The sequence below is a fragment of the Eubalaena glacialis genome, chromosome 12 (assembly GCF_028564815.1).
Source record: "Eubalaena glacialis isolate mEubGla1 chromosome 12, mEubGla1.1.hap2.+ XY, whole genome shotgun sequence".
In the NCBI taxonomy this organism is placed as follows: domain Eukaryota; kingdom Metazoa; phylum Chordata; class Mammalia; order Artiodactyla; family Balaenidae; genus Eubalaena; species Eubalaena glacialis.
The window spans coordinates 53,737,153-53,763,522 of record NC_083727.1 but is presented as its reverse complement, the minus strand read 5'-3'; the positions used below and the strand labels follow the sequence as shown (position 1 = coordinate 53,763,522).

At 39.2% G+C, this 26,370-nt stretch overlaps 1 protein-coding gene and 1 pseudogene across 3 annotated transcripts in view; one reads left to right on the top strand and one right to left on the bottom strand.

The window, feature by feature from the left end:
* The first annotated feature begins 6,973 nt into the window (after window positions 1–6,973).
* LOC133102237 (small ribosomal subunit protein eS1-like) lies at window positions 6,974–9,000 on the top strand (annotated as a pseudogene).
* Window positions 9,001–18,992: 9,992 nt separating this feature from the next.
* The window catches only part of ATG5 (autophagy related 5), a 116,620-nt gene continuing 109,242 nt past the window's right edge, over window positions 18,993–26,370 (bottom strand). For all 3 annotated transcript variants that reach the window (XM_061206856.1, XM_061206855.1, XM_061206858.1), the window contains one exon: window positions 18,993–20,711. In XM_061206856.1, the coding sequence (XP_061062839.1) occupies window positions 20,575–20,711 (137 nt within the window). In that variant the 3' untranslated portion in view covers window positions 18,993–20,574. The remainder of the gene's footprint in view (window positions 20,712–26,370) is intronic.

The window sequence follows — 26,370 nt, the reverse complement described above, 5'->3', positions numbered from 1 at the left end:
CGAGGGCCATGTTCCCAAACTATAAGTCATGATGACACTGTTAAAAAGGGCTGGTGGGCGGGGGAAAGTGAAAGAAAAAGAACAGGGGGAACAGAAACCAAAGTGAGGCACACAGAAGGGTCGAGCAATGGCCAATGCACGAACAGAGGCTAGGAAATGGGACAGGCCTGCAAGAGAATCAGGGAACGTAGGATAAGACTGTGGGTAGGAGGAGAGAGATTAAACCAAGGAAAACACAATGAGACACGAACGGGAGATGTGATCATTTGTTGGAGGAAATGGCAGGTAACTTGCCAACACATACACCAACAGAGGGTGTTGGAGGCCTGGTCCAAGGACGGCCCTGGGTGTATCACCTTCAAAGCCCCAAATACAGGACAGATCAGCCCTGACGATGAAATCTACGTCTCTGCTTGCTTAAGCCCTAGTGAGACACTTAGGAGAAAAGAAAGAGGCTGTAAGCAGAGGGAAAGGATCAGGGAGATCCATAGATGCAGTCACAGCCCTTCCACAAGTTAATCCCCAGGCAGACCTGCCCACGGTCTTGCAGGTGATGCAAAGAAATAGAAACAATGGCTTTTGGCCTCAAGAAATTCACAATCTGAGAGAAGGGACAAGATGTACATATGCGAAGCAATAAATACCAGCAATATTAGTGGGACTGCTCAGGTGAACACAGTAAAGAATATTGGTTGAAAGAAACAAAGAATGAATTAAGATAAAGAAATGAACTACAGAAAGGCTTTCTTGACAATGTTCCCATGTGGAAATTTTTTAAAATGCAGGAATTAAGTGATATGATGTTGGTTGAACTGGATGAAACATTTAAAACTGGGCCAAGAAGGTGACCAGGGCTTGACTACAGCATAGCACAGGCTCCGAATCAAAGCAAAGAACAGGAGGCATAACTGCCCAATGAGGTCTTCCAGGTGAGTTGGATCTATGTAACATGAAATTCAATTCAATATTCAACATTTTAAAAAACATTGGTGCCCTAGGAGTCATATTTAGCATTAAAAGGCAACAAGAAAATATTGGTGAGATGGCCCTAGAGGAGGCCATCTTTCTAGCATGGAAGCAAGACTTGCCCTAGTCTGAGACAGATGCTGGAAGACAAACTGAGATCAGGATCAAATGAATAACTGAGGTTGGGGGGAGACCCAGTGGGTGGGTTGTATACGTGTGAGTCAAAGAGGCAAGGTCATTTAACTTGCGATTTGAGAAAAAAGGATAGTGAAGGTAATGATAATTACAACAACAAACATTTATCGAGCGAAAACTATGTGCCAGGTGCTGGTCTAAACACTTTACATGCATTCGTTTACATGATCCTCACTACCACCCATGAGGGATTTTATTATTATTATTATTTGCATTTTATATGTGAGGAAACTCAGACACAGAGAGATCAAGCAATTACACAGTAGAGGTTAGCCCAGGACTCTAATTAAATTCCACAACACTCTCTCTCTGAAGCCATGGAAAATTCAATGTCTCTGTTTCCTCATCTGTAAACATTTGTTATCTAACCTGCTTATAGAGACACTGTAGATGATAAAGCCTCTGTGAGGAGACTGGCTGTGGTGTCATTATGAGAGTATTAGCATTAATAGGAAGGTCATGCTTTTTCCAGGAATGCTAAATATATGCTCACTTTTTCATGCTAATACCACAAGGCCTTGAAGAAGTTTACAGAGGCTCATCAATAAAACCCCCTCCTCTGGGTTCACAGTAGACATTAATGCCAAGCGAGTCTTCTCGCAAAAGGTGAAAGGTCTCTTTCTGACACCCCTTTACAATCCTTATAATGTTTGGGGGTTGGGACTCGGTTTCCCACTGAGAAGAGCAGCCAGGTTTTTGTCCTCGCAGGAGCCTCTCCCACAAGGCCCAACCAGAGGACCACGCCATCTTAGAAATAGGGTTTTGAGCCTGAGAGGCAGCAGATAGAGAAAAAGATAGCAAATACATCTGTTTTTACAAGAGCCTGTTGTTCTCTGTACTAACTGCTATAAAAACGACATGAAACTAGCCACACATTAGTTTTGGTTCTCGTGACTAAATCAAGGAATGGCATGATGGTGCTGTGTCATTAGAAATGAAACCAGTTCTTAAACAAGAGAATAGGGCCGACATTTTAATAACCTGAACGATTTCATAGAAAAATCAAAGCTGAAACTTCAACACCCCATCCCTGAACACCTGCTGCTTAAGTTTGGTTCTGAACCAGTGAAACTTCTTTCTCGCCATGAAGACACGAGATGGGCCCTGACTTGCCCAACACTTGGTGGCCAGGGAAGCCTTCCTTCCACCTGCTGTCCTACTAGGCTGAAACGTGGGCTCAATCTTGGCTTCTACAGGACTGACTGTAATTGCCACTTTGAGAAAATACAAAAAGTACCTCATATTTTATTTTTATTTTTTCAAATATATAACCTGATATATTTTGAGATATATATATATATATGACATATTTAGATACATGAATTTTACCCTCCCTGAGGTATTTTCATCCACATCTTTTCAGATAAAGAAACTGAGACCTGAAGAGGTTAAGTCACTCACCTAGAAGCAGGCAGAACTGGGGTTCTGAACAAAGGTTTCCTTATCTATATCTGCACTGCCTCCAGTTTGGCCTTTATCACGATAATAATGATGTTGATGTAGTAAACATACATAGGTTGCCTCCCTATCATCCCTCTCCCCCCTTTTCCTGCCACAGCACCCACATTTTGCCTTGAGGGCACCACCCCCTCACTGTCTCCCCTTTCTCTAACAGCTGGATACATCCAGCTCCCAGGGGTAGCCCTGATGTGCTTAAGCCAGAGAGTATCCATCACCTGGCCATGGTGATTGGCTCAGGGGTGGGCATACAGCCCGATTCAGGCCAGTGGGATTTGAGGAAATGTTCCCTAGGGCTTCTGGAAAAAAAGCTTCCTCAGCCCTCTGTGGGTTTACCAGAGGGGACAATCCCCCTTCTCCTGGATGGTGTATTGGAGAATACAAGATTCAAAATTCCCTCAGCCATTTGCGCCACCAAGAGAAGTGCCAGCCTGAGGATGAAGCCGACACACAGAAGAGGCAGTGCTATAAACAAAACGGACATGGAGCTGATATCGTGAGGAAGATTTAAATTCTAGACTGCGTGCTGGAGTTTTCAGGCCATAAGCTAACACAATCCCTTTGTTTGCTTAAGCCAGTTTGAGTTTGTTATTCTGTCAGATGAAAATTCTTAACCAATGCAAACACCACTGGCATCACTCCCAGTAACATCTGATGGTTGCTTTGGCTTCTCAGTCAAGAGCATGAAACCCATTTGACCAAAAGGACCAATTCTTCAAAATTAATCAGCATTTCTGGAGCACGCCCATCTCTGGTGCCCGACTTTCCACAGAGGACTCACATTTTTCTGCTCCTGGGGTCCGGCTCCTCCTGTTTTCTGCTCCATGTTGGCTCTGTCTAGGCCTGTCCTCGTCCCAGTCCCTCCACAGTGACAGGAGGTGGCTGTCTTCTGCTGAGGAAGCCAGCGGCCAAGTGGGCAGCCAGCTGCAGACCTCAGGCATCAGCACTGTCAAGAAAAGGAGAATCAAGAAAGGATTTGGCCACAATATATTTTAATATGACATAAAATCGGGTGGGAGAAGGGTCTTTGGCACATAGCTATACACGATTACCCGCCTCCCCAGCCAGCTCCCTGTCAGAATGCTAAAACGCCAGGAATTTTGGTGCCCCTCTGAGGATATTTATTTGCTAGTGATTGGCGCTCACAGAATTTCAGAGATTTGGCATCAAAGATTATAAAATCTGTGGGTCTGAAAACCTGTGCTAAGAACTGTTTTTTGTGATTCTACTCAATCTCAGTTTCTCTTGAAAAATTCTGTTATTTCCACTTCTGGCCACTATGACTAAGCACAGAGGTAGAAACACAGTCTAAACAGTTGAAGGATCCTGTAACTACCCAAAGTAGCCCAACAACAGAGAAAGAAAGCAAACGTGAGCACTGGCGGGGTGCAGTGTGTGAGGGAGGGCTCTCACTCTCCCCGTCCACCTCCCCCAGACCCAATCTATCAGCAAGACTTGCCAGTTCCCAAACATGTCTTGACTCAACCACATCTCTCCGTCTTTACTACAGTCATGTAACTTATTCATTCAACACGTATACATTGAAGGTCTTCTGTGTTCCAGGCATTGTTCTAGTGGCTGGGAGTACAAGACTGACGATGGAATGTGAACGCACGTCCTAGTGACTCTTCTTGCTTGGGCCTCCCTCTGTACGACCCTTCTCGCTGACTGGCTCCAGCTTCCTCATTTGCCCTCTCCTTCCATTCTCCACATAGGAGTCTAAAAGATCTTCTTAAATATCAACACTTCCCCATTTGCAACCCTCCAATGACTTCCCATTGCTCCTTAATTAAAATACCAAGGCTTGCTCGGCCCTGGCCCTGTTCGAGGGCTGCGCACCTCCCTACATTTACAGCCTCTTCTCACATCCTAGGCTCACTCTCCACAGTCACACTGGCCTCCTTTCAGATCCTCAAGTATGTTACGGATTTTTCTCTTTTCAGAGTTTTCAATCTGCCTTTATTTCCTCCTAAAACAGTTGCTTTCAACTTTTTTTTTTGACAATACTCCCCAGTAAGAAATATTTTATACCATGAACCAGTAAATACATCAACCTATAAATAAAGGCAACATTAGTTTTACATGATACTTCTGGTATGTCCTGTCCTTTTTTTAAAAAGCTAGCCATGACCCACTAACCTGCAGTTTCGAAAACACTCCTCCCTCTGCTCTTTGAATGGCTGAATCGTTCTCATCAACTTTCTATCTAAATGTTAGCTACCCATGGGGGGGGCTTCTCTGGCCACCTGATGCAACCCAGGTCCCTGACTTAGGTTATTTTTCATCTGAGGGCCACGTCCCTTCCCTTTGAAGCACATATCAAAGTTATAATTACGTATTTCTTCGTTGAGACTTGCTCATTGTCTGTCTCGCAGGCCACATCACTAGCTTTTAAAGGCAGGGACTTGGATGCTCTGTTCCCCACTGTATATCCTGCATCTGGTTCAATGATCAGCATGAGAGAAGAATATACCTACGTAATCCTTGACTGGCTGACTGAGTGGGTGGGTAAGTGGTGCTGAGGTCTGGATTGAAAAATAGGCCTCCCCAGTAAAAGGAACCGGGGTTCCTTGGAGAAATGGCTGATTCTAAGGCTGGGGAAGGAAATATACAGTAGTGCCAGAAAGTAAAGAAATACTCAAAAAACAAAAGGATGGGGCATGTCAAAGGGACACAGGAGCCAACCTAAAAAGAACTCACAATGGCCAAAATTGGAACAATTTGAGCAGCAAAATAAATAGCCTAATATCAGATTATAACCCAAATCTTTAAATAAATATGCATGAGAGTCCATACTGATATAAGTGGTTGACTAAATAAATAAACGAAGAGGGGGAGAGTTACTTCTTTCTTACAGAAGAATTTAAATGACTTACATAAATACTACCCTCCAGGAGGTGGAGCTTAATTCTCCCCTCCCCCTACCCCCTTGAGGGGAGGGGGAAGGCACTTAGTGACTTGATTCCAAGCAACAGAGTAGGTAAAAGGGGAACAGGGTCACCTTCAGTGAGGAAAGCTGGCAAACAGTACCTTGGCCAGGTGTTCAAGATTGATTTTACTGTCCCGTCATGTGGATGGCATGTACCCCCGACAAGATGTGAGAAGGGCACTTCACCTCTGCTGGCTTCCTCCAATAGCCCACAACCCCAGTGCAACCATAAAAAAAGCATCAGGGAAACCCAACTAGAGGGGCATTCTACAAAATACCTAACTAGTACTCTTCAAATCTGTCAAAACTCCATGAGAAACAAGACTAGAAACTACCACAGACCAGAGGGATTAAGGAGACACAACAACCACTTGTGGTGTGGCATCCTAGATGAGACCCTGGAACTGATAAAGGATATCAGTGGAAAAGCTAAGGAAATCTGAATAAGATATAGACTTTAGTTAATAACAACGTATCAATATTGGTTCATTAATTGTGACAAATATACCATTGTAATGTCAGATGCTAACGACAGGAGGAGCTAGCTGAAGGGTATACGGGAACTCTGTACGTTATCTTTGCAACTATTCTGTGAATAAAAAACTGTTTTAAAATTAAAAGCTTACTTTAAAAAAAGTTCAGCCTTAATGCCAAGAGCCGGGCCTTCATTCAGTCAATTTTATGGAGTCCCCACAAAGAGCTTCCAACCCTGCTGGGCACAAAGAAGACACTTAGACACATGGGAATGAATAGATGCATATACACAGGCAAGGCATCCGGGGTGATGAAACGAAGAGCAGAGCATGCAGGTTTGCAGGTTGACTAGAGAGAGCAGGTGTGTGTGTGTGTGTGTGTGTGTGTGTGCTTGCGCGCACGTGGGTGGGGGGCGGGTGGAGCTGGTAATGAGAGAAAGCAATGACCAGAATGAGGAAGGAAGACAAAGACTGGCTGGCTTTGGTGAGGTGGAGCCAGCTATTCCCCACTGGAATGTAAGCTCCCCGAAGGCAAGAACCTTGTCTCTCTTCTCATACCCCTAGGAGCAGAACTGTGCCTGGAACACAGTAAATGTTCATAAATGTGTATTGAATAGATGAGAGACTAGATAAACAGACAAAGTCCTGCTGGAACTCCACTTGAACTCCAGAACCAATACTGTCATGTGAGGTCTCCCAGGTGCCCACTGGATTTGCATTTTGTACATGGTGATGATTGTTCTGCATCATCAGAGGTCTTCTGGAAAGCATGCAGATGTTAGCATTGGTTTGGAATGGCTCTAATATTCACCCACAGGCATGGAAGTGCCTTGGAGCATTTCTTGATGGTATTAACCGGTAGGTCTGCTGATACGCAGGAGTGAATGGCATCTCCTCTTTGCTCTGTTCTAGCATCCTGTTAAACCCAGCAGGGGGTCCTAGAATTGTAAGAATGGAGAGTTAGCAGGGGCTTCAAGCTTTTGATACGGTCTCTACAAATATAAGGAAACAGTTTAGAGGGATGTTGAATTTCCCTGTAGGCATCTACTGACATTCCTCCTTAAAGGTCCTAAATGCTCAATATATTCACTTGCATGTAACTTTATGAAGAAAAATTCAAATTTGGGGAAAATTATGGAAAAATCATACCCTATTATGTAGCTATTAAGAATAGTGCAGACTATATGTATTAATATGAAATATTAAACATACAAAGTAAAGCTGCTTTCTGAAATAGACACAAGACACTGGTTGACAGAGGGGAGTTCTGTGAAGACAGCACGGGAGGGAGGAGACTTTCACCGTACACGCTTGGAACCTTTTGCATTTTTCACGTGTACAAAGTATTACAAATGAAAAAAACTTTTAAAAAATTTTATTTATTTATTTGGCTGAGTCAGGTCTTAGTTGCAGCACGCAGGATCTTCGTTGCAGCATGTGGGATCTTTCGTTGCAGCGCACGGGCTTCTCTCTAGTTGTGGCGCGTGGGTTCCAGAGCACGTGGGCTCAGTAGTTGTGGCGTGTGGGCTCAGTTGCCCGCAGCATGTGGGATCTTGGTTCCCTGACCAGGGATCAAACCCACGTCCCCTGCATTGGAAGGCAGATTCTTTTTTTTTTTTTTTTTTTTAATTTTTTTAACATCTTTATTGGAGTATAATTGCTTTACAATGGTGTGTTAGTTTCTTCTTTATAACAAAGTGAATCAGTTATACATATACATATGTTCCCATATCTCTTCCCTCTTGCGTCTCCCTGGAAGGCAGATTCTTAACTACCGGACCACCAGGGAAGTCCCGAAAGAAACTTTTAAAAATGATTCCAGAGGAAGAAAATTTTGAATTTTGTCTTCAGGTTATAATAATCTCCTTTTCCGATCTATGCTTGATTATCTTTGGGCCTCTGCTTTCTGCAGGATCTGACCCACGTCGGGTGACAGGCAGGTTATTCCACCTATCTAGTCCTGGCTTTTAACATCATCTCAAATAAGCTTTTACATGAAGTGACAGAAGTATGCTGATGGGATTGAAAGAGGAAGACATTCATCATAGTTTATGCGTTCAAAACTAGGAATTAATAAAAAAAAAATAAGTCCTATAGTTATTTTGTAAACAGCATGCTTATATTATATTGCAGTTTTCTGTTAAAAAGCATTACGTTGGCTTTTTGGCTCTCTGAGCAGCACCACGGTGGTTGGCAAGAACAAGCACCTTATGAAAGTGGCAAAAAGGGAGCCAAGAAGAAAGTGGTTGACTCATTTTCTAAGAAAGATTGGTATGATGTGAAAGCACTAGCTATGTGTCAATATAAGAAATATTGGGAAAACACTAGTCACAAAAACTCAAGAAACCAAAATCACATCTGATGACCTTACGGATTCTGTTTTTGAAGTGAGCCTTGCTGATCTGCAGAATGATGAAGTTGCATTTAGAAAATTCAAGCTAATTACTGAAGATGTTCAGGGCAAAAAATTGCCTGGCTGATCTCCATGGCATGGATCTTACCCGTGACAAAATGTGCTCCATGGTCAAAAAATGGCAGACCATGGTTGAAGCTCACATTGGTGTCAAGACTACCCATGGTTATTTGCTTCGTCTATTCTGTGTGGGTTTTACTAAAAAATGTAACAATCAGATTCGGAAGACCTCTTATGCCCAGCACCAACAGGTCTGCCAAATCCGGAAGAAGATGATGGAAACCATGACCCAAGAGGTGAAGACAAATGACTTGAAAGAAGTGGTCAATAAATTGATTCCAGACAGCATTGGAAAAGACATAGAAAAGGCTTGCCAGTCTACTTATCTGCTCTATGATGTCTTTGTTAGGAAAGTAAAAATGCTGAAGAAGCCCAAGTTTGAATTGGGAAAACTCATGGAGTGTCATGGTGAAGGTAGTAGTTCTGGAAAAGCTGCTGTGGATGAGACAGGTGCTAAAGTCGAACGAGCTGATGGATATGAGCCAGTAGTACAAGAATCTGTTTAAAATTTACACTTTTAATGATGACAAATAAAAGTTCTTATTCGTGAAAAAAAGCATTACTTTGCTAAATGTTAACATTTAAAAAGTATATCTAGACCATTAATAATGAATCATACTAATACCCTAAAAACATTTGTAGAAAAGATTGAGAAGTCCCTTTGAATCAACAAACAGTATATCCCTCAAAAAAATAACTGATCAATAATTCACTACAGGGCATCCCTGGTGGTGCAGTGGTTAAGAATCCGCCTGCCAATGCAGGAGACATGGGTTCGATCCCTGGTCCAGGAAGATCCCACATGCCGCCGGGCAACTAAGCCCGTGCGCCACAACTACTGAGCCTGCTCTCTAGAGCCCGCGAGCCACAACTCCTGAAGCCCACGCGCCTAGAGCCTGTGCTCCACAACGAGAAGCCGCCACAATGAGAAGCCCACGCACCGCAATGAAGAGTAGCCCCCGCTCGCCGCAACCAGAGAAAAGCCTGCGTGCAGCAACGAAGACCCAACGCAGCCAAAAATAAAATAAATAAAATAAAATAAAATTTAAATAATAATAATAATTCACTACAGATAAATATTTCATCAAGATCACATTCTGCTTTTAAGCAATTTTGTTTTCTAATATTCCAAAACAATATGGTTTCAAATTCTGAAGACAACTCCTTTCTTAGTACTGAGAAAATTAATGTTTGAGATACACGTGAGCATTTTGAGTTCTTTAAAACTAGAACATATTTGTGATAAGATGTATTTCAACCTTATTTCAGCTAACTTCAGAAGAAAGGGTGTTCAGTATTTCTCGCATAAATTTCATTACAAGGTTAAGCCAATGTAAAATATTTACATTCAGCTGCCATTGCAAAAAAAAAAAAAGCCTCCTGGAAGCAAGGATGGAAGGTCTAAGCAGCAACCGCATCCCTGGGGTGTTTGTTGGAAATGCAGAATGTCAGGCCCTGTCCCACCTCCTCTTCACAATCTGCATTTAAACAGGCAGTGATTCCCATGCTTGTCACAGTTTGAAAAGCTGCTGGGCTAAGAAACCTTAATTATGTTCAAATTCAGGTTATACCCTTTAGTGAACACTGGATATAATCTTTAGTAATAAGGACAATGTGATTTTTTTTTTTTTTTTTTTGAGACCAGAGAGTCACACTTATCAGAAATGACTGTAATTAATAATCACTGGTCCCACCCTCCTCCTCTTACTTGCGAAACATCCTTCCTCTTTTCTGAGTCCACCCCCTCCACTTGCTCCAAGACCATCTATCACCCCTTCCTCCAGGATGACCACTGTCATTTTCCACTGATTCCTCCCCTTTCACCTATGAACACACTGAGGTCTCCCTCATGCATAAAACGCACACACACATGCACACACACACATGCACACACACACGCACACACACAGACACATTTTCTCTCCACCGTGTTAACAGCTCAGCTACAACCTTTTCCCCATCACTAAATTTCTCAAGATTAGTCTGCATGCAACCTGACAGCTATCAGACCCGAATTAGCTCTCTTGAAGGTCCCAAGTATTTAACTGCCAAATCCGAAGGCCTGGTCCCTGTGACTTCCCTAGATCCCTCTGCAGGTTATGAATTCTTTCTTTCTCTGGCTTTATTGTCTCTGGTCCTTCTTCCTCTTTTTGCCACCCAAGCAGGGGCATTCCCCTCAGCTTTGCCCAGGGTCTTCTTTTTCCACTCCATACCTTTGCTGTGTTCTTCCCTTCCTCCACTTGCTCCTGCTTCAAAGGTCACCTCCACACAGAAAGTATCCAAGACAGTATCTTCAGCCCTGGCCTCTCTCTAGAACTCTAATAGCTTCGTGTTGTTTTCACTCATTTAATATTTATTGAGGGCCTATGACATGCTATTGCACTGTGCTAGGCATTGGTGAACAAAGAAGACTCATCCCTGCCCTCATGGCACTTACAGCCTATCAGGTACCACAGATGTGGATCAGTGAATACAAGTGAGATAAACACTGAGGAAAAGTAAAGAGTGAGCTAGGGGAGAGAATAACCAAATCTAGTTGGGAAGTAGGGTTTCCAGTTAAAATACAAGATGTCCAGTTAAAGGTGAATTTCAAATAAACAACTAAATTTTTTTAGTAGAAGTATGCCCCAAATATTGCAAGGGATATACTTATACTAAAAAATTATTGTTTATCTGAAATTCAACTTTAACTGGGCATCTTGTATTTTAATCTGCTACATCTAGCAACCCTACCAGGAAGGGATTGTGCAGTTGGAGAGGAAAGTCCTGAGGAACTGAGAGAAAGGATAAGTAGGAATTAGCAAGCAAAAGTGGGTGGTGGGAGAGGACATTCCAGAGAGAAGGAATAGTCAAGGCAAGAGTTTGTATTAATAGAGAGCTTCATGCTTTGAGAATCTGAAAGACGTATAGTATGGTTGGATCATGAAGAAGAGGAAGAGTACTGGGGAATAAATCTAGTGGGGAGAAGCCAGATCTTGCAAAGCCTGTGTATAGTACGGATTTTGGAGTTCCCTAAAGACAACAGGAAGCCATTTCAAGATTTCAAGCAGAGGAGAAAACGGACCTAAAATGGCTCTGTACCAACGTCAACGTCTGGGGAGCGGGATGTTCCCCACACCACCAATAAGCAATTTTCTAGATACCAGCAGAGAATCCTACAATTCAACTCAATTCTGACACATCTGCCCAGAAATAGCATCACCTTCCACAGCTAAGGGTTTAGTCCCACAAGACTGCCTCCTCCCTCCAGCCACACCTCAGACACCAATTGCAAGCCCACACTGCTGCCTGGCTTTTGACCAACAGCTGTAGACCAGGGGTTCCCACAACTCCCGCTTCCTTTCACTTAATTCGCTAGAACACCTCACAAAACTCAGAGTAACATTTTGTTTTCTAGTTTATTACAAAAGGATATAAACCAGGAACCACCAGATAAAAGAAGTGCATAGGGCAAGGTATGTGGGAAGAGGCGCCATTCTCTCCAAATGTCCATGAATTCACCCACCAGGAAGCTTGCGGAAGCTTTTGGGTTTTTACGGAGGCTTCGTTAACTAGGCATAATTGATTAAGTCATTGACCAATGGTGACTGATTCAATCTCCGGCCTCTCTCCTCCTCCCTGGAGGTCAAGGCGGGGTAGGATTGAAAGTTCCAAACCTCTAATCACATGATTGGTTCTCCCAGCAACCAGCCCCCATCTTTAGGTGTGGTTCAAAAGTCATCAATAACATAACGAAAGATATCTTGATTGCTTTCATCACTAGGAAATTCCCAGTTTTAGGAGCTCTGGGCCAGAAAGGAGAAAAAGACCAAATACATATTTCTTATTATAAATCACAATATCACAAGACCTGAGCTGAAGCTTTAAATGATCTTTCTGGCTGCCAGATGGAGAAAGGAATTGCAGGGCCAGGAGTGGATGCAGGAACTCCATTTCTGAGATTACTGTGATAGTCAAGAGATGTAAGTGACTCGATCATGGCAGCCTTTCTCTCATTGGTCTCCCAGACTCAGCCTATACTAAACCTCTCTACAAGATGCTACCAGAGTCATCATCTCAAAAGGTTACTCTAAACATATGATCTAACAACTAAAAATATTCAGTGGCTCTCATTGTACACCAAATAAAATCTCATCTCCTTAGCCTGGTACTCAAGGCTTTCTATAATCTTCTCAGAACAGATCTTTCCTGTCATATCTTTCCTTCTCTCCTGCAAGTGACTTAGCCCAACTGGACAATCTTTTCTCTGAGGTTTTATTCATACACCTCTCTCTGTATGAATATCTGTATCTGTATCTCACTTTCCTTCCTTCTTTTCCCAATTTCTTGAAGAAAGAATTTCCCTTTCTTCAAGCTCCAGCTCAAAAGCCTTCTTCAATGAGGCTTTTCCTAACCTACTCAAATAGAAGCTTTAGAAACTTACGCATTCAACAAATATTCAATAAGGCCCTGCTATGTGTCAGGCATCGTGAGAGTTAAGAGGATGAAGAGAAGAATGTCCCTGCCCTCATGGAGCTTACACTCTGTTGTGAGACCAAAGGCAAGCTAAGGCAACTGCAGAAAGTGGGTGAGAGTGTGGACCTGGCCCGTTCCGCCTGGGTTTAAATCCTAGATCTATTACCCACCTCATGATGCTAGTATAGTAACTTAATTTTCCTGTGCCTCAGTTTCCCCATGGGGATAATACCAGTAACTATCTCATACAGCTCTGAAACTAAATGAGTTAATACTTGAAAAGCACTTAGAACAGTGCCTGGAACACTGTAGTAAACACTCAATTACTGTTAGCTACATAGCCATGCAGAATCCCCAGAGGGAGAACCATCTTGGCGTATTTAAAGGACAAGGTGGGGAAGGAGGCCAGTATAGACATAATAAAGTAGTGGAGGCAGAGAGTGATGAGGTCAGAAGCAGGGATCAGATCAAGCAGAACTTGGTAATTTTAGATCTATTTTGGTGGGCTGGAAAGACACTGGAATGTTTTCATCAAAGAACTGCCATGACGTCACATGTTTTAAGGAGAGGCCAGATAAGAGGCTACTGTTAAGTAGTCCAGGTGAGACAATGATTGCTGAGACTTAGGTGGAAACAGTGGAGGTGGTAAAAAAATATATTCAGGGTATATTTTAAGGTAGACTCATTAGGACTCGTTGATGGACTAGACATGGATGTGAAGAAAGAAATTAAAGATGACTAGGTTAGGGGACCTCCCTGGTGGCGCAGTGGTTAAGAATCCACCTGCCAATGCAGGGGACACAGGTTCGAGCCCTGGTCCATGAAGATCCCACATGCCGCAGAGCAACTAAGCCCATGCGCCACAACTATTGAGCCTGCGCTCTAGAGCCCGCGAGCCACAACTATTGAAGCCTGCGCACCTAGAACCCATGTTCCGCAACAAGAGAAGCCACCGCAATGAGTAGCCCCCACTAGCTGCAACTAGAGAAAGCCCGCACGCAGCAACGAAGACCCAACGCAGCCAAAAATAAATAAATTTATTAAAAAAAAAAGATGCCTAGGTTAGGAATAAAAGATAGTAGGCTTTGGGGCTGGGTTGCATTTATTAGGATGGGAAAGAGAGAGCTACAGGTATGAGCAGAAAATCAAGAGTTCTGCTTTGACTCAATAAAATTTGAACTATTAGACATCTAAGATGGTTGTCAAGTAAGTGGTTGGGTAGAAGTCTGGAACTCAGGAGAAGTTAATATTGCAGAAAACATATGATTTTAAAAGCCATAGGATGAGCTCACACACTGAGTGTAGAAAAGCCTGAGCCCTAGAGCACTGCAACATTTAGGAGTGAAGAAAAGAAAGAATCATCAAAGAAAACTGAGACAGGGGCTGAGGTAGGAGGAAAACCAGGAGGGTGTGGTGTCCAGTGAAGAAAGTGTTTCAAGAATGAAGGTGTGATCAACTGTCAAATGCTTCTGAGAGGTCAAGCAAGATACCATCTAGTTCGCTCAAAGTAAATCATTCTCTCAGCTCGATTTTTCTCATAGTGGTTTATTTGTACGTTCTCATTGCAATATCCAACTATTATGTTGTAGTTACTTTTGTCTTCTCTCCTCTTACAGAGGTCCCTTAAGGTCAGAGACCATGTCTTTTCTCTCAAAATATCCACTACCCTACTTGCTCAACAAATGTTTGAATAGATGAATCATGTAGAATTCTTTAAGATCTGGGAGAATATGCAGAACACAGAATTAGCAATCAGAGTTGGTTTTTACTAAGATATCCTAAATGCTCTAAGACTAATGCATGGTCTTCATTCTGCCTAGAATGAAAGGTGTCCACCATGCATCTGAATTTGAGTTGAACTACAGCTAATCATAACCTATCTGGCATTTCTATTTTTTTATTCGAATGTTTCATGCATGGTACAACCCAAAAGTAACTTAACTTTTACCTGATTTGCTTATATATATATTCCTCCCCAACCCCTGCCCCAACCTGGCTAGCCCTCATCTAAAGTTGGCTCCAGTTGATACCTTCACACGTCAGCAGTATCATCAATAACTTTCTGTGTCACACTTGAATGTTAGCATCACTATGGAACATCAGAGACATCAGGTAAGTTGACATTTCATATTACATGATAATTAATTTCAAAACCATGACAAAAGGAAATATTGAAATATAGGCACTTAGGAATGACCAAATTCTTAAGGGAGGCATGGTTGAGATGGCCTACCCAGAAAAAGGCTAGTAGTCAGGGCATGAAATTTTTCCCTAGGCCTGCACACAATAGATCAGATACAGGTAATAAGTCACTGAGTTACTGTCTCTGTAAAAGAAAGCTAAAACCCAACAGTTTTGAGTAACAAGAATATCAACATCCAAATTATGGATTTAAGCTTTCAGAAACATAGCTTATTTGGAAAATGTGCATTAGACAACACAAAGATACAGTCACCACATCCCAAACAAGTACAGTATCTCCCTAGAGATAAGAAACGCCTGCCACATGTACCAGTGCCACAGAAAATCACCCATCTATGGAGCCAGCCTCTCTGCTTGGCCCTTCCATTTGGAGCTCTAGTAATTATTTTCCTGGAATGCCGCATTTCAGCTTCATGGTTCTTTTGCCTACCTTTATGGAGGCTCCCTGAGAGCAATTATTCATCCCTGATTCCTGCTTACTTTCACACCTAAGAATTGACCATCTGCCTAGTTTTTATACTTGGATGGTAGTCTTATAAAGAGACCTTGTGGTTCCCGGCCCTTTTACTAAATCTTGCTCTGAATGTGCTGTCAAATTATGGCACTGCTGTGCAGCCAGACTATCCACCCAGCATTAACATGACAAATTCTAACCTATTGTATTTCTTGCACATAGCTTGGCATATATTACTCATTATATACTTGGTGAATGAATTTCAAGAATGATACTGACAAAAATGGAACATATCTAGAGGATGGAATGAATAGACTCGAGATATTTTTTTGGGGGGGTCATAAGCTTAAGAGATACTTTCAAATGGAGTTGTCAGAAAAAGAGGGAGAAGCCTTACGCTCTAAGCTCTAGGTCATTAGGATATAACGATTTAATGTAGCATTTCCCAAACTAGAGTTCAATATGATGTGGTACTGGAGGAAAAATCCTATAATCAAGAAAATTTGGGAAATGCTAGATCAAACAGGTCTCTTAACCTTAGAACTTCTCAAAGTCTTTAATGTATCAATACGCTTTGGAGTCTAAAAGGGAGATATACTACACAGACTTTTCCAACCTTTTATTCAACAAGTATGTAGTATATTCCGCTGTGTTGCAGCACAGTGCTAGGTCCTGAGAATACAATCCTGGGCCAAACAGACCTGGTCTCTGCTCTTATGGAGTTTATGCTCAGTGTGAGAAACAAATACCATACAAATATTTATTATAAACCACAGTAAACATTACGAAGGAAAAGTTCATCAGTATTTTCTAAATAATACATGAAGCAGATACCTCTTCCACTCAAATATAAAAGACTGAAAGACAAATATTTCTCTTAAAGCTTTTCATAAACATGGTCCTAAGAGTCTACCTCAGTTTGAAGAACCCTGCTCACAGGTCTAACACATTTCCCTTGCTAAAAATGTATTACATTTTCAGAAGTAAGGTCTAAAGGCAAAAGCAAGACACAAACCACTCATTTATGAAAAGGCCAGAATTAATAAATACCTCTAGATGCTTGATGAGAATAGCTCCAACTTTAGGGGCTGCTTAAATTAGAGTGATGTTGAAACAGAAGATCTGTGCTGCGGTCTATGCTACAACTAAAATGAACGTGGACTGACGCAAGGTTCCGATCCACAGTGGTTCCTGCTGAAAGTAGCCAATTTGAGTAAGCAAGTCTTCACCAGTACTGCAAACCTGCACTCACTGCACTTTGTATATTGATTTCTAAACAACAAGGTCCTTCTTATTTTTATGGCTGGTATTTTTAACAGGAAAACATAACATTGATTTTAAAGCATCATTAAATGATCCTGTTAATTTTTTTCTTTTTTATACATAGTTGCAAAGCACCAACTATGTGCAAGACACACTACTAAGAACCATGGTAAACAAAGAGGAAAAAGCCCGGTTATGCTTTATTTATTCTTGTGATACGGGGGTGGGGAAGCTATAGAGGGAAAGCCAAATTCATCACTTTCAGAAGAATCAATTAGTAAGTTGAAACATGTTGACATTTCTAAATCTTCAGATTAGTCTTTATCTCACTGGTGATCATTCCAACATATTGTCAGTTGACAAGAATAGTTAAATATTAAAACAACTTAAATACTTAATGAACCACCTAAAGGATCTAAAAATAGAGTGCTTTTTCACTCTATGGTTCCTATATTGTGACTGCTAGATTCCATAGTAGTATTACATTTGCCAATAAGTGTGGAGAATCAAATCTGTAATTCATGTTTGAGAAAATTTGACAAATAAATCTATGTGGTAATGAATTTTCATTACAAAGAATCATTTAATCTCAAATTAGTTGAAAAGAGGCATGACTCCCTTCTCTCCAACACCCGTGTCGGTAAGTTTTAATACTTTCAGACCAAGAGATGACTGTATTTATAAAAACTTAAGTGGATGACAGAACTCAATAGACAGGTAAGTATTCTGACTGATTCCACCCCAGTGATTGACCATGAATGGAATGGACTATAAATATTGTCATACTTGATTTTTTCCTATCATACCCCAAGATCCTACACTTCTATTTCAACTGTGTTGGCACATCTAAAAGGAAACCCAACTTACCTCAGACCTAAGTATCAACAGTATGATAAAGAAAACATGAGACTGTCATTCTTTGGCATGACCCACGTAAACCAAATTTCTGAAAATTGAAAGAAAAAATGTTACCTCATATAGCCTACAAAATATAAACATATCCTAGAAAGATAACCATTAAAAGTAAGTGCCACTCCATATCAAATCTTGTATATTGTTTTCTTAGCAAACCATCCATTCCCACCTAGCTTCCAGTGAATGGGGGAATAAACATAACAGGAGCAGCCTATCCTGCGTTCATGTCAGACTGACTGGAACGTGTTCTGAACATCACCATGCTGTAAAGACTAGTAGGTCAGTTTTAACTATGAGCAAGCTACTTTGGGTCTCTAGATACATAAAGTCCTTATCAGTTCACTCTATCCATGAACTTAGGTCATCCAAGTGAAAAACAACATTATGAAGGACAAGCAATGATTTACTTTACTTAGGCTGAATTTTTTGCTTCCTAGTTAAACAATGCCAATAACTTAAGAACACATTTTCATTTTCTTAGGATGCTCGTTGCCGAGGATGAGTTAAACAAGCACATTGACAAGATCTGTGGTCCTCTCCAGTTTTCTTTCATATATTCTCCTTTATCCCTCCTATCATTTATTTCTTTGAGAAACTTTTATGACAGGTATAAGAATAAGGAAATTTTAATGATTTCCCCAACAGGTAACTTGATTTATAGTCAACTTCATTTTCAACTTCTAGAAATAAAGACAGACACAAAATTAATTTAATTTTTTAATAAACCATAAAATTTAAATATTCAAATAAAAAGAAACAAAAATAGATATTTAAGCCAGCACTAATTTCTGTTTTTATTCTTCCTCTGGGTATCAGAAGCTTGACTTACCTGGGACTAGAGTAGAGTAATACAGTTATGATGCTGGTGTAATGATGAACAAGTAGGTAAAAATGGGAAATGGCTTGATAAAACTTACTTTCGAATCTGGAAGTAAAGATCAGTAGCTCACTTTAGCCCACTGCAGAGACCTTACACTGGTCTCGTCTGTGGAAACTACTGTGGCTTACTGCTCTCACCACACTTATCTCCTTCACAGCTTAGCGCTCCTGGCATTTTGATCCTTTTTCTCGCTGAAGCTCACATCAGTCTGTCAAAACATCAAGAGGGAAAATCCCCAAACTGAATAGATGAATAAACACTTTTAATGTGAACAATCATATTCAGATCAACTTCTTTTGAAAAAATACAAGTCAGTGGGTTTTTTAATCCTTAAGTAACTCAAATATTACTATTTTTTCTGCCTTACTAAAATGGCACTTTTCATTTTATTGACGTTAGCCAAGTATTTGCTACTTGCTTCTATTTTTTTCTGATCATATTGGTACCCTATGTTTTTCTTTTTGATTGAGGCTTACACTTTCCATTCCAGAATATTTGATCTCTGACTAACTTTATCTCATCCTGTGGATAAGTCTGCTGCTTAGTGAAAATCGTAAAAGGAACAAGGAAGCAGTGAGCACTAGCAGGATCTCACCACACGTTCGTACAATTTTTTTTTTTTAATGAGAAAAACATTCATCTTTATTTTGGAAGCTAAAACCATTATTGTATGATACTGTCTTTTAGCATACTCAAACGGGTCAACATTCAATATGAACAGCAAGCTAGCTCACAAGAAACAAAGTGTAATGCACAAGTACGTTCAGCTGGTCGAATCCCAGCAGCGTGGTAATAAAGTGCAGCAAAAATTTCCTTATTTGAATAAGAACTCTAGTAACCTCTGAATATTTTTGGTAAAGTTAAGGGAAAGCTATTGCAGTCTGGAGATTGGTAATCTTTAAACTTCAAAGATTGGCTACCAGGGACCACCGTGAAACATTAGACCTGAGGCCAATGAAAAACACTAGCTTGAAAAGGAATGGGTTTTTCCAAAAAAATGTAAAATTATACAGATGCTTAAGATACTATGATTTGACAGATTTACAGTGATAAAACAGCAATGATAAATGGCAACATTATTTATACTTTTAGTGTAAATAACACAGATTTAAAAATCGGCAGCAAGAAATTCTATGACAGCTCCTGAGACAAGTTATCCTGTGCCCTACACCCATTCCATGCCAATGATGACCAGTCTGAAAGGTAACACACAGAGTAAAAACAGTGATCTAATGTATGTGAGTCAGAAAGTACTGGAAAAGTGACAAAATTGTATGTTATTAAATGACAAAACATATTTAGAGGCTTTATTTAAAAATCTCTCACTGTTCATTATCAAAGTTACAAGATTGCATACCAATAGACAGACTGTAAACATAGGAAATTTTCATTAAGGAAAGATGGGTTTACTGTAATTTGATCTTTTATAAAAAATTACTGAAAGTTATTGATAACAGAATTTCTCTTTTACTTTCTTAAGTCTAATTCTCTTGAAAATTAAACCAATGTTTCCACTCCCTTGAGCTAAAGTTCAACCATGGTCACCTTAGGAAATACCCCTGTTTATTTGTTAATCAGAAATACAAATTGAGTGGCACATATTTCCATTTTCTTCTTAGGCCAAAGGCTTCAGCTTCATTATATTTTACAAGAAAACAGAAGACTTGCAGTGGTCCTGTAAAGTCTTTCATGTCGCAGCTGAGGTTTAATGACGGCAGCGGAGGAAAGCAGTGGTGATGCAAAGTAAGACCAGCCCAAGTACCCTTATCTGACATGGAATCTTTTTCCTGTTTGGCTGGTAGCAGTGTTTCTGGTCAGGTTGCCTCCACCAAACCTGATTGAAGCAGAAAGGTGACATGCTCTGGTAAATCCTATTTAAGGGTGATTCCGTTCAAGCAAATGGTTGATCCTTCAATCTGTTGGTTGCGGGATGATACTAATATGAAGAAAATTATCCGGGTAGCTCAGATGTTCACTCAGCCACTGCAAAGGTGTTTCCAACATTGGTTCAATTCCATGAATCATCACTTGATTCTTTTTTTCCCCATCTATTCCAAGAAAGAAATCCAACAATAATCGATGAGTCAAAACAGTTGAAGAAAAAATAATCTGCTGCCTTTGAGAATCCTCAGTGAATTAAATGGATTTTACTCCTTTAACAGGTTAAAAACCTGGTCTGTTTCCTGAGCAGGAAATGTGGACATGGAGAAAGTTCAAATGTTGCAATATGTATCACCCAAAACAGAAACCTGAGGGTTACAATGAATTCTGATAAAAATTCTGTTGCTATATGTGAAAGTATTCATTCTTTCTTAATTACTGTGCTTACCTAAGATTGACGTTAATGAAACCATAGTGGAGAAAACAGCCCATTGTACCCACTGACCAAAATTTATTTTAGTTACACATTAAAAACTGTACTATACGGCTATGAAAAATGACAGGTGGGTGAAGTAGGTCAATACATATTTAAAACATACAAAACAGAAATGTGTCTAGAAGTCATCAAGAATAAGATCAGTGTTTAGGAAGATGTTTAATAAAACAGATGGGAGCTGTAAGTTAATTTTCAATAAAGCTGTTCATATATGTATGAGAAAATTTTAGAGACACTATTAGAAGAAGAGCTAAAGTTTTAATGAGAAGGAACTGGGAGTCTGACTCAGGGATTTCTGTTTCAGAGTACTGAAACCTGATTGATTTTTGTTAACACCCATTCGCTAATTAAAAGGTTGCTGAAATTCACACTCTTCTCTAAAGTTCAAATTTTATTTCAAATTAAATTTAAGATTAGTTTTGTGTCTTTTATGATTTTTGTATGATATACTGACGATCTTTAAAGAAAACGGAAGCATGCTTGGTTGCTATAGAAAAACAAAGAAAGTAAAACCAAACTCTTTTTGAAAAAACAGAAAACAAAATAAAACAAAATAAAGAACCTTCGAGAAACTTTGTATCACTCCTTTAGCACAATTCTTGGTTTGTCTCTTTTAGTTTCTTCAATCTACAACATCTAAATCTCTCAACTTCCTGGACACAGAAGACAGCAAGGAAACAGGGAATTCATGGAACTGTATGAGAGGGAAATACCCTATTTTTCCTTTCTGCTCTGTTCAAAATGACTTTTGCATCCCTAGTGCTCTAACGTCTAGGCAAAATGGGCTGATGATGTATGGTGATAATGGCTTGGCTGGCACCTGAAACAAGAGACCCTTTTAAAGAAATATTTAAACTCCCTATTAGAGGCAGCACAGTCCTGGGCAGTGACAGTCAACAGATTGACAATGAGAGGACACAAAAACACTAGAGAATTGCTAAAAGAATGCCAAAAATAAAGACCTAACAAACATATTATCAACCCCAAAGATAACCAAATAAATGTCTCCAAAAAACCCTGAATTACTGTGTCATAGCTTAAAACAATTTTGGAAAAAGATATCACCTTATAATACTACTAACTTAAAAAAATTCTCTCATTGTTTTGATTCGTCCACCAATCTTTGTTGCATCTATGCATACTTTTTACACAGTTGTGATCACAGTATTAATACAATGATTGGTTTCCATAAGGATGTGAATCATTTATAACTAAAAGATTAAGCTATATACAGAATACTACAGAAAGCACAGTATTAGTACTTTGAGAAGATTTAAAAATGTTGATATTCAAATGGATAAGCCCTCAGCTATCTGGAATGATTCATACTTTGTAAGTTCTAGACTGCCAAGGTTTCACTGTATTAAATCTTTTTTAGAATATTTAAAAACATTTCCGGTGTAGTTCTCTTTATATTCTTATTATATATTTCTTTGAAATACCTTAATAGTCTCAGAATCTTCCTCCTACTTAGCACTGAGTCAAAAAAAAATGAAAGAGCAGTGGTGTAAGAGTCAAAGTTCCTTATCTGTAAAGTTCTTCCTTAAGCAGTGTCACCTTTGGATACTATGAGATAGAGCTGAATATCCAAAATACTCTGCCTGAAGCAGCATGTAAATGTGGGAGCAAATACAATATGGCACACTGACGCATGGTGTGTCTGAAAGGCAAAAGGCTAACCCTGTTACACAAGAGGACAGTTTAAGAACTGTACAGCAGAAGCTGGAGAACATAAGCACAATTCAAACACTTTGTAAAACAAACCCAATATATCACATTATCAGAAACCTGAATAGGCAGTCCTGATTCTCTGGTTTAACCTGGGGCCACTTTTAATCTGGAACATAAACGTGTCGCTAAACACAGACAACTAAGCAAGTGATCTAGACTGTCATATCCCTCAACACAACAGTTTAAGATTTTAAATATATAATTTTGTCACTGCTTACATTTGTCCAAATATTTCACCTGTGTATATTTATCTTTTTGGTTTTCTGACTTTCTCTGATAATGTAACTCTCACCAGAAGGATTCTTAGAATGGGACAGCAGTTTCCTTGAAACTATTAACTAAAACTTCTCTCTCATTTATCACTGTATCCTCAGTGCCTAGCGTGGTGCCTGACAATAAATGTTTTCAGAGCTTGGATCATTTTGCTGCTGGTAAAACACACTATCAAAATTAATGTTTTGAAAATAGTTTCTAATGACTACCACTACTATGTAGAAGAGCTCTACTGATAAAGACAGTTTTGGTTATTAAAACAACAAAAAGTCAAAATGTTTCCAAATAAGCCAAGAAGTATATATGCCATCACCAAAATTGATGCTACTGCAAATAACAACAAAGCATGACTGGACATTTTGGCAATATCAAAACTAACAAGACTAAATAGTAAAAATTTAGCAGATTTTTTTTTTCCCCTAACCGAAAGGAAACACTTGATGATACTGCTACTAAAGTAAATCATGTTTTTGGTAAATACATCTTTGTGTTTCAAAATGGGAATCTAGAATTTAATACTTGGGAATAAGAAATATGTCACTACAGAGTAAATGACTCAGGAGAAATATGTTACTCCACATCCCACCCACTCAGATTTTTAAAAACGTTAGTCTGATGCTTTAAAGTAGGCAAACGTTTGAGACAGTTATCAAGTGAACTCATTCTATATGAAATTTTCACATACAGGGCACTTTTGGGGGTAACTTTTGATTTGGATATAATTTCAAACTTAGAGAAAAGTTGCAAGAATAGCACAAGGAATTCCTCTTCACCCAGAGTCATCAACTGTTTACATTTTTACCCCATTTGCTTTATCATTCTGTGTATATATATAACTACTTTCTGAATCATTTGAGAGTAAATTAGAAACAGAGTCCTTTACCTTTAAATATTTCAGGATATACTTTCTAATAAAAATATTCTTTTATATAACCATAGTACAGTTATCAAAATAAAAAACATTAACATTGATATTATACTATTATGTAATCATTTCAAATGTTATTAACTATCCTAATTATTTTTTTCTCCAGTCTAAGATCCAGTCCAGGAACCACACACTGCATTTAACTTTCAGGTCTCTATACTCTCCTTTAACTTGGACAGTTTTTAGCCTTTCCTTGCATTTCTTAACCTCAACAATTTTGAAGAATACATGTCATTATTTTGTAGAATGTCCACATAGCAATTTAAAAAAACAACTCTTTTAATTCATCTTGTAAATATAAGGACAGTCATTCCTAAATACTTTGAGTTTGTGAATTAAGGAAAAGGACAGAAACAAATATCAGAGACAAGCATTTTCTTTGAGTAGCAATTAAATTCACTTTAAGAGTTAGATGTTAAATCTAAAGAGATCATGTATCAATACAGAGAATATCACAATAAAATTTCATTTCTTATATTCATCTTACTTATAAACCTCAGTATTATGAAAGATAGAAATGTAAACACATCATATAATGTTTTATTATCACCAATACCCTAATAAAAACAAACTTAATTCTAGCATCTACTTTAAAGTGAGCATTTTAGAGCTGTGTGACATTTTAAGAAAAATATATTTAGACAGATTTTGGTTGTATGATTAAAACAGTAAGAATTACATATAGAAACAAAAAGAAAAGAAAGAAAATCCATATTAGTTAACAAGTCATTAATGAAAATTATGAACTTTAAAAAAAGACATGAATTGGGAGGGAGGCAACTTGAATTCCAATTCTGATAATGAAGGACTCTGGGCAGAACTCATCTCTTTCCTTATGTATAAAAAGAAAATGTCTGTCTAGATCTATGGTTTGCAAATCTGGCTGACCATCAGAATAATTTGGAAGATTTTTAAAAATACATAACCTCTCCAGACCTGAATCAATCTCTGGGGTAAAGTCTTTTTTTAAATGTTCCCTTAAATAAATCGTATTTAATAATATGGGTATAGAATTTTTCTTCAAACAAAATCTTATGCAGAACCACAATATATAACACAGGTGCAGGTGGGGCAGCTTTGGTTGATGTGGGATTGAAGCCTGTCTCCCAAGTCCTGCTGCTTGCTGACTTATGATCCATGGCAGTTTGTGATTCAACTCCATGGGTCAGTTTGTAAAGCACTGGTCTAAAACAGAGGATTGGTAACATGTCTTCCAGTTCTAGTACATGAGTCTTTTATGCCTAAACAGCAAAATATTTCTTTTTGAGTTTAAACCAGCATAATACACTAGTTTTTAATTCTTAGGCAACTCACTTAACCTTTTGAGTCCCAGTTTCCTCCTCCTACAGTGTAGATAAAGAATTCTAACCTCCAGGGTTGCAGAGAGGATCAAATGGGATATCCAAATAAAGCACTCAGCACAGAGCCCAGCACAGGGCTTGGACATAGTAGGCATTCAATAAAGTGAGTGATATACCAAAAGGTATATAAAAACTGTGGATTTAATTAAGTGACTGGCATGCAAAGGGCTGTGAGAATTTGGCCTCATGTTAATATACACTCTGCATTATTCAGACCCATTATTATGCAGTGTGTCACACGGATTTTATGAATGTGTTAAGAAAAAAAAGGAGAGAGAGATGAGAACAACAAAAAAACCCAAAGACTCTATCATTATGCAGACAACAAAATGAATGACATTTAAAAAAAGTCATTAAGCACTGTAAACCCTCTGGATAAATCTAGTACTGCTCTAAATATGTATATTCAGCAGAGCACATCCTGGATAAGTCAAATGAGCCCTATTGTACTATGGTGATGTTACTTAATAGACTTTAGATATGGTTCTTATTTTATTTTAAAGATGAAAAATTCAAGTAGGGGGAGAAAAAACTTCCAAAATCTTTGTTGTACATTTTAAAGTACATCATTATTTGAGAACTTAAGAGTATGTGATGAATCTGCTTTTTAGAGATTTCTATTAGCAATGGCTCACAGCCTTCCCCATCCCAATCTGCATTTTAGCCATTATTTTTAAGCCAATTATCAACAAGGAATATGACCTAAATGTCTTTAAAAACAGGTTACTTGAGATTCTAGAGAGATGCATGAGTTTCACTCTTACTATTAATACGTGTAACTAAATATGTGAAACTTCTTTGAATTTAAAGGAAGCTAGAGAAATGGATGCTATATCTTTAAGGGAAAGTGCTTTTAATCAGAACATTTCAGATTGTAACTTGTTTTTTTAGTTCACACTTGTGAATATGGAATAATAGAAATCTAAGGCCAAAGGCTGTAACCACTGTGTTTAAATTTGTGGCTTCACATTTATATTTTACATAGTTCAGCAGAAAATGCCTTGATTTGCTATCTTGGAATGTGTGATGCTGAAGGT